This window comes from Helianthus annuus, chromosome 16 (assembly GCF_002127325.2).
Source record: "Helianthus annuus cultivar XRQ/B chromosome 16, HanXRQr2.0-SUNRISE, whole genome shotgun sequence".
In the NCBI taxonomy this organism is placed as follows: Eukaryota; Viridiplantae; Streptophyta; class Magnoliopsida; order Asterales; family Asteraceae; genus Helianthus; species Helianthus annuus.
In genome coordinates this window covers 46,399,007-46,408,270 of record NC_035448.2, presented here as the reverse complement: position 1 = coordinate 46,408,270, position 9,264 = coordinate 46,399,007, and the positions used below count along the sequence as shown (strand labels likewise).

General features: G+C 35.8%; 2 protein-coding genes across 2 annotated transcripts; one reads left to right on the top strand and one right to left on the bottom strand.

Annotated features, from left to right (window-relative positions):
- The first annotated feature begins 606 nt into the window (after nt 1-606).
- Nucleotides 607-3,055, top strand: LOC110918703 (dual-specificity RNA methyltransferase RlmN). The gene is made up of 8 exons (XM_022162978.2): nt 607-811; nt 895-1,057; nt 1,584-1,694; nt 1,797-1,931; nt 2,020-2,124; nt 2,220-2,389; nt 2,455-2,554; nt 2,632-3,055. Exons 1-8 carry the CDS (start codon nt 717-719, stop codon nt 2,869-2,871), a joined length of 1,119 nt encoding a protein of 372 aa, XP_022018670.1. The 5' UTR covers nt 607-716; the 3' UTR covers nt 2,872-3,055.
- A 263-nt stretch (nt 3,056-3,318) lies between these two features.
- Nucleotides 3,319-8,539, bottom strand: LOC110918701 (DNA polymerase kappa). Its single transcript, XM_022162977.2, has 14 exons — nt 8,239-8,539; nt 7,003-7,175; nt 6,244-6,417; nt 6,042-6,165; nt 5,851-5,951; nt 5,686-5,772; nt 5,462-5,557; nt 5,244-5,364; nt 5,043-5,171; nt 4,863-4,954; nt 4,679-4,790; nt 4,308-4,567; nt 3,715-4,016; nt 3,319-3,597 (listed from the first exon to the last, which is right to left on the bottom strand). The coding sequence occupies exons 1-14, from the start codon at nt 8,321-8,323 to the stop codon at nt 3,474-3,476; spliced, it is 1,980 nt and encodes a 659-aa protein (XP_022018669.1). The 5' UTR covers nt 8,324-8,539; the 3' UTR covers nt 3,319-3,473.
- Nucleotides 8,540-9,264: the final 725 nt, after the last annotated feature.

Sequence of the window (9,264 nt, the reverse complement as noted above, 5' to 3'; positions counted from 1 at the left end):
TAAAATTTAAGAAGCTATTTTCTCACTTGGTAATTTATATGCGTGTCGGTATAAATTCACGTTTTGATGAAAAAAAATCGAAACGTTTTGACATTTTAATGTACATGTCGTCATAAATTTACTTTCAACGTAAATGATATAAATTCACTTATCGACATTTTTTTCTACATTTCGATCCACCGCAATGCGCTAAGGGTAAAATTTTTGCCCTTGATATGAATATGTATTTTGATTACACATGCCAGTTTTCCCTTGGTACACATTTTATGCTTTTTTGTACGTATCCTATGTATGAGTCAGGTCACATATAAATACGATATATTTTACATTTTTATCTAATCACAATGCTATTGAGTTAAATTGGATACATCAAAACGTATGTTTTCATATGTTTAATGCATCATATTACGTTTCGACTAATCTGTTCGATGTTTGAATGTACCCAGGTTGATTCTTAACATAGCATTGGTGATGAAACGTACTTTAGAGGTCTAATTGAAATGAAGGAAGTAATTATAGCGGTCTTATTGGAATAAACTCAAAAAAGGGTGGTATTCATGCAAACCTAAAAACTTGAGTGTCTAATACATAATTCCAAACGTTTGCTGGCTTTTCAGAAGATTGAATTTTGGAAGAACTGAAAAAGAAAAGGTTGCGTCGTTCATAAACCCTAACAACAGACAGAAAGAAAGAAAACAAAGGGGTTTGAGTTTGATATGACGACGTTTCGATCTGTGTTCGATGCACCCTTCATAAGAACAGAATTTGATAAATCTGGAATCAATACTCAATTCATTCCTACAATCTGGAAGTAAGATATCTCCCCTCTTCCATCTCCGTTTGAATCTCGTTTATCTTTTTTATTTTTCACTGATGAATTACTTGTTTGTGTAGATATGTGATACAGAACCCTAATTGTGAATGGCGAGACATTCCTTCATTACCTTCAGCTGCTTACTCGTTACTTTCATCAAAGTTCAAACCCTGCACTTCTGCCGTTGATTTCGTTTCTGACTCCACTGATCAAGTTACCACCAAACTCCTCATTAAGTTGCAGGTACTTTCTCTATTTATATGCCCCTTGATCTACCACATTAGTTGTTCATGTCAGCATTAGTGGTTTTCAAATGCAAATTACATATGTCTTACTGCAAAGTCATCATCATACTCAGTAAATCTCACCAATAGCAAAACTAAGGTAGAGGCTGCTTCCAGTTAGACCCCCGGCTCGATAGTAGGTTTGTATGCTTCCAGTGAGACCCTCGATAGTAGTTTTGTATCAAGCCTTGGACATAAGGCACATAACACTCAACAATTGGTACAAAAGCCGATTAGTGCATGTATCCCCTTGTCTTTCGGCTATCAACGCCACCACATGATGCATGATTAACCGTCCCTCGCTTTTTAACGTTATTTTCACGAAATTAGTAAAATAACGTTAAAATTAGTGCACTTTCACTTTTGCCCTACGAGGACCCACGCATATATACATTATATGCGCATACCATAAGCGGGGCGTAGTATTACTGCAAAGTGAATGAACTATATGATGTAGATTATGAATTCTAAATTGCTTGTGTCAGAATGGAGCATCTGTAGAAACCGTGATTATGAGATATGATTCCAGTTTAGGGAAATATGCAGGCAAGCCTCGTTCTGGTGGCCTACGCTCCACGTTATGCATATCTTCACAGGTATACATACATACATACATACATACCTCCTACGATTCTAAGTTTTGATTTCTTTCTTTAACACAATGTTTAATATTTATATAATTTGTAATTTGGATATAGGTTGGTTGTAAAATGGGCTGCAAATTTTGTGCAACTGGGACGATGGGATTCAAAAGTAACCTCTCAACTGGAGAGATTGTAGAACAGTTGGTGCATGCTTCCCGTTTGTCACCCATACGCAATATCGTCTTCATGGTAACTTGTAATATATTTAGTTACAAAAAAAAAAAAAAAAAAAATGGGAAAATTTTGCATTATCCTGATGTTATTATCTTGTGGGCAGGGAATGGGAGAACCATTGAACAACTATACTGCGTTAGTAGAAGCTATAAGAGTAATGACATCATATCCGTTTCAAATTTCACCCAAAAAGATAACTGTGTCAACGGTATGCTATGCTCCACTCTCTCTGTCTAGTTTTTTTATTGCACTTGTTGATATGAATATGAATATGAATATTAATATTTGTATGTTTTTTGGTAGGTTGGTATAATTCATGCAATAAACAAATTCCATGATGATTTACCAAATTTAAACCTAGCAGTTTCGCTTCATGCACCAGTTCAAGATATCCGTTGTCAGATAATGCCTGCAGCACGAGCTTTTCCGTTAGGAAAACTTATGGATGCTCTTGCAGAATATCAAAAGAAAAGGTAGTTTTTTTATTTTTTGTTTTTTTAATTAGATAATTACTAGAACTTACACGTATTTTTTTCAGTGGGCAAAAGATTTTCATAGAGTACATAATGCTCGACGGTGTGAATGATGAGGAACAACATGCACACCAACTTGGCAAATTACTCGACACATTTGAAGTGGTGAGCTGCCAACTTATAAATTGTTAATTATGATTTGAAAACATAAATTTATTTATTTATTTATTTGTTGCTTGCAGGTTATAAATCTGATACCTTTTAATCCGATTGGCACGCTAAGTCAATTTGATACAAGTGGAGATGACAAAGTCACTATATTTCAAAAAATTCTTAGAAATACCTATAATATACGAACTACTGTTAGAAAGCAAATGGGTCAAGATATAAGCGGTGCATGTGGACAACTCGTGATTAATTTACCAAACAAGACATCTGCAGTTGTGGCTTCATTAACAGACATTGAAGATCTTCGTCCTTAATTAGGTTTATGGGTTAGTATTTCGTGTATGACAAGCTGATTGTTGTTATTGATTTTTGGTTTTACCCCAAAATTCTATATGAATTTTCTCCTTCAGTAATTTTGTTATAGTCTAGTCTAATACATGTTTATGAAACTGAAATTCTGGAAGGATAAACATAGTGGCTACTAGCTTGTTTATTTTACATACTTTTTAACTACAAACAACTATCCCATTTCATCAGCAAACTTTAACAAGGCATCAGAGTCGGTGTGGTTTGGTTCGGCGTAATACTGTTATTGTGTATTATGGAAATTTGCAATCGTAAGCATTGATACAACCCAACAAGGGTTATTGATGGGTCATTCCAGAACACCAGTGGAAATGTGTTTATATTAAGTTTGCACCTTTAACCGCAATTATTAAATGTTATTTGGTAATGTTCGATGGTAGATCTTATCAACAACAAATAAAACAGGTCTACTGGTTTATCAGTCGGAATCCAAAGTCTTGCAATTGGTGAGTGTCGTAGATTAAACGACCAACTAAACAAACAAATAAATAATAGAACTGCTCTGATACGTTACAATTATTGGATTTCTATACAACAACCGTCATAAATTTTACAAATTGTGACTTGCCTTTGAAAAGAAGGCATCTATGGGAATGTGTTTACCATTTGAGGGAGATTGTTTCAGCTTCTTCCTGCCTTTGCTTTGGCCAACTACAGCCTCTTTCTGCCTCATCCTGATAAAATGTTCATAACACCATGATTAAAAATAACTGTTTTTCATCATTTCTTTAAATGGATGGAGTACATTCTACAACAAAACTCATTACTCTGCATCATGCATAACTGCATACCTGTTCTTGAGTGGAAGATTTCTGTAAGCATGCGCAGATTCTTCTTCCATTTGCATCTTTTCTGCAAGATGAAAATCAGCATGTTCTTGCCTTTCCTCCAAAAAACTGGGCGGCAGCTCTACACCACATAGTGAACACTTGTAATCTTCCAACCATATTAACGCTTCTTTATCATGTGATGATGAAGACCCGGTTTCCTTCTCAGAAAAGTCAATCATGGTCAACTGATCCTGGTTTCTTCCCTCTAGCGAATGTGTCTCTATCCCTTGTGCATCAAATTCAGAAGACTTCACCGCATTCAACTATATTAAAACAATAATAAGCTTTTTTAACAGATAGGAGGTTTAATGCATTCTTTAGACCCGTTTGACCCATTCAACTAGTTTCCTGATATATTTGGCTTAACCTAGCTGACCCAGTAGAAATAAAACATAATCGATATAAAAACATTTTTAATTTAATGATTGAAATTGCCACCTATCTTCACATGTGAATTGTAATAGTACCATACGCTAAATGAGCTTTATTCTAAGTTCGCATGTTTTATCAGTATTAAGAGTTATGCACCAAATAGTCATTTTTACTACAAATACCTGGTCTTTGCATTCATGATCTTCAAGGCCATTATCCTCCACTACTTGCTCATTGTTATCATTTAGCTCTGACAAAGGGTCACGCGATGGGTTGGTATATGTATAACAATGTGATTCAGAGTGGTCTTTAACATCTGAATGCTCGTCATCCACAAGATTCGTGTTATCATCCCCCGGTTTGATATAATTAAGAAGTGTTCTTTGGGTAGGATCAGACAGAGTACCATCTTTATCTTCGTTGAAATGAGACATGCGTAGTCCTGCATGAAGACATATTCATGATCCTATGATTAAACATTATATTCTGGTAAATAGCATCTGAACTTTACGTCTTTATCTTAAAAATATAAAAATACAACTTTTCACCTTACCAATGAGTCTAAGTGATACAGGCAGTTCAGCCTTCAGAAGCTTTGAAGCATGTTTCAATATGTCTTTACTTGACCGTAGAGAACTTTGCAAAGTCAAAGCTCGAGTTTTGACCTGAACATGGCTAAACTTAAATTTTTTTTATCAAACAACTTCCCTCCACACCAAAAAAGCACGAAACCATACCTCAAACGACGCAGTCTTTAGTTTTAGTGTTAGTGTTCGTCCATGTAGACCTTCTTTCTCCATGTCAGCAGAAAGCATCTCTGAAAGTTCGACTGCAATATATATTTTACAAGAGTTCTATTATATTCATGTACATATTGCCATTAAGTAATATGTCATCTGATATATATTTTCTCTCACCTAGTTTCTGATGGAAGAATGTTTCGTCCTTAGTTGCGGAAAATGTTCTCTCGTTGCTCATACTTTTCCGCGATCTAACTTGAGGCGCATCGGTTCCTCCAAGCCCTAGACCAACGGATATAAAAAAGTCTACATCGTGCAGAAACTACGATTAGTATCGTGTTTAACGTAAAAAAAAGGGAGGGGTGACTACCGACACACCTGCTGATGAAGGGGAGAATAACGCACAAAAGAAAGAGCTTTTTTGCAGCAAATCTTCACATGTTTTAATCTCAAACACATCTTTTAAGATATGTTCTGTGACTTTACCAATTCCCCCAATCTGTGAAAAAAAAAACAATCAGATTTGTTTCTACGTAAAGATTGCAAATATATCCAAACTAATTGCCGGAAAGGCTATTCAATTAAGAATATAGTACCTTTCGTATAGGAAGTGATGATATAAATGTCATGATAGCAGCCCGGTCGTTAGGTAAAAGGAACTGACCATTTGGCTTATTTATATCTGAACACACCTGATCAAATTTTGGAAGCGAATCAAAAATACTATTACAATTTACAAATCCACCCACCTACATCAACTTAATTCAAGTTAAATCCATTATGAATAAATATGATTTCTTCATTTCACAACTTACAACACCTTTGCAAGTAAGCGATTTGGAGCAACTCCAGCACTGCACGTCAGTCCAGTAGCTTTGTATACATTTTGCCTAAGTTCTTCAGTGACCTTCAAAAATACTAATAAGAATCGAAAGTGACTTGGCACTTACATTTCAACATGTGTGTGTGTGTGTGTCTAACTTACTTCAGCAACAGTAATATCCCTTTCTTTGCAGACATTAGTAATATCCAGATAGGCCTCATCAAGACTCGCAGCCATGAAATTGGGATCATATTCTTGGAAGACTGCTTTAAAATGACACATTATATTTATAACATAGTTCATAAGAAGGAAAACTATTTATATAGAATTTCCAATAAAATAAAGCATCTGACCTTTTCTAGTTAAGTCACTGTAATATGTATATTTCTTGAAATCTGTGGGCACAAATATCAACTCCGGGCATAATTTACAGGCGATAAAACCAGGCATTGCAGCACGAACCCCAAATTTCCGCGCCTACAGAATGAAAATTTTGCCCTTTAACAAGGTGGTTCTGTATGAAGCAATAAAAAAGGGAAATTTTGAAATTTAAACCTCATAATTAGCTGTAGAGATCATAGACATGGTGCCAACAGCCATTGGCCTGCCTTTTAATGATGGATTACTCAAGGTTTCGACAGCTGCGTAAAAAGCATCCATGTCTACATGCAACCACGTCCTTGTTAAATCACGTGTAGCTTCTAGTTCTGCAATTCTTTTATCAGCAACCTATATCCACACAAGAACTAAATAGGTTAAAGAATCATTAAAGGCGTAACCGAGTGACAATCTGAGCAGAGAGGAACAGGAACTTTGCACAAAGATTCGCATAAAATTATAATTTGTAAAAGGGGTTTAATGTTGTATAATTAATACGAACATACATAATAATCATCATACTCAGTAAATCCCACCAATAGCAAAGCAAAGGTAGGGTCTAAGGAGGGTAAGATGTAGACAGCCTTACCTCTACCCCGTAGGAATAGAGAGGCTGCTTCCAGTGAGACCCCCGGCTCTATAGTAGTTTTGCATCAAACCTTCGACATAAGGCAAATAACACTCAGCAATCGGGACAAAGACCGATTAGTGCATGTACCCTTTTGTCTCAGCTATCAACACCACCACACGATGCATGATTAACCATCCTCAGCTTTTAACGTTATTTTTACGAAATTAGTAAAATAACGTTAAAATTAATGCACTTTCACTTTTGCCCCCCGATGGCCCACACATATATACATTATATGCGCATACCGCAAGCGAGCGTCAACATACAGAATAATAATAATGTAATAAACTAATTATATCAATTACCCTTTGATAATGAGATATATCAGCAGGCTTTAGCTTCGCACGTTGAGCTCGCATATTTTCAATCTTTTGTTTCATATAAGCCTCCTTCCGCTCCTCATTCTCAAAATACTTAGATCCTTTGCTCATTTCATAGACTACTCTTTGCACTTTTTCCTTGTCAACCCCATCCATACCTGCCAACATAATGATAATCCCGGTAAACCTAGGTAATTTGCATTTCATTTTATAATAAGTTGGAACTTCAAATTTGATAGATCTTGAGTTGATTATAGAGAAATTTCAGAGAAGTACTATAAAAGTATAAGAAATCTTTAAAATACAAAGTTAGTTTTTTGTGTTGTTTCATTGCATAAAGATATATTAATTATACAACAAGATCAGTGGCGGAGCCACACTTTGAACAACGGTGTCGTCCGACACCATTGAATTTTGTGTAGCAAATACAACGTATAATAGAAAAAATTCGAGCGACACCATTGTTTTTTTACGAGCGACACCATTGTCTTTTTACAAACGTCGCCATTGTTTTGTTTTCTTCTAAAAGAATTACATAATAAACACATTTATGTTTAAAAAATTAAGCCCAGTTACTAGAATTTAATTAGTATACTTTAAATCATTAAAGGTCCATGCTTAATTTTTATTTTTTTCTAATCCAGTAAGCATTATAGCCCCATGTCTAATTGGTTTTGTTTCAGTTGTTTAACCTAACAGGATGTTTGATCATTTGAATGATGCGTGCATTTGTTTGTTATAATGAAAAAGAGGTTTCTTTTGCAAGTTGCCATTGAAAACAATATGAATCATTTTCAAAACATGAAAATACGTACATAGCAACTATTAAATGCATTTTTTATATATTTCAAATGAATTTTGTAATTCTATTATGTGTTTATTGTACTTTTACTGTGATATTTACTTTTATTATGTGATTTGACCCGACTAGATCCGAACCGATCCAAAATGTTTGATTCCGGGTTACTATAAACCGGAATATCCATAAAAATGACACCATAAGAAAAAATTTCTGACTCCGCCACTGAACAAGATGTTCTGCCATGACTTTGGTTAAAGTGTGGGGATTATTTAAGCTTGTAGGGCAAATTTCACATAAATAAGAACAGTTAACATCCAGACAAGTGCAATGAATGAAAGTGAGTAATTGAATTACATCTATTTACAGAAGGAAATGATTAGAGATTAATAATAACAATCTATGAGAGACGAAAGAGGTACCTGCTTTGGCGTTAGTATAAACAGTGTGGTAGGACTCCCATGGGCGAGAAGATGAAGATGATGACGTTTCTTCGCTTTTCGCCATACCTCTTCTTCTTCTTCCGATTCAAAATGTTGCACAAAGAATGAATACACAAAAGGGGGAAAAAGAAACCGCGAAGCTTGTTACGGAAGGACTGGGCTGGGCTGAGTGGGCTCTATTTATCTATTTTTCATTGGGTGGAAATATTATCTAGAGAAAAATGCCCGGATAGTCCCTGTGGTTTCACCTTTTTTCACCTATAGTCCTCAACTTTCTAAAACTACCTGAATAGTCCCCAACTTTTCATTTTTTGTTCTCGGATAGTCCCTGGGTCTAACTTCAGTTTGTTTTCTCTGTTAAGTGGGTGTGAAATTACAAAAACACCCTTAATAATTAATAAAAAAAAAACCTAACCTTTTACCCACCCCACCCCTTTCCCTTTCCCCTTTTCTTCTCTCCGACCGAATCACCATCACCGTTTTCCCTTCTTATTAAATAAATACACACAGTAATTCACATTCTCTCTCCCTACTCTTTCTCTCTGGTACCACCACAACCATCAGCTCCACCTCCACCACTACCTCCACCACCACTAATCCACCATTGCGATCTTCTTCAAACCCCCTCTGTTTCTCTCATCAAAATCCAAACAAAACCTTAAACACCAAATCATGTTATCATAAAGCCAGTTGCAAAACACCCAAAATTTCACACCAAGAAAGCCATGAGAGCTCTAATCGGAGTTGGATTTGCCCTAACATCATCCCTCCCTTAACAGATGGGGCTGAAACCATAGAGTTGCGGTCCCGTGAAGCGGCTTAAGGTCGTTTTTTTTTTGCCCAAGATGCTGCTTCAGGTCGCGATGTTTGTATCATTCTTTGGTCGCTATCAGTCTTTGATCACCCATTGTTGCTGGGTTCATCTCTGAAACCATCAAAGGAAAAAAAAACCCCTTTAATTCTTCCATTCTTTTTATTTGGATCGTGATTAGCTAGTGGAAATTG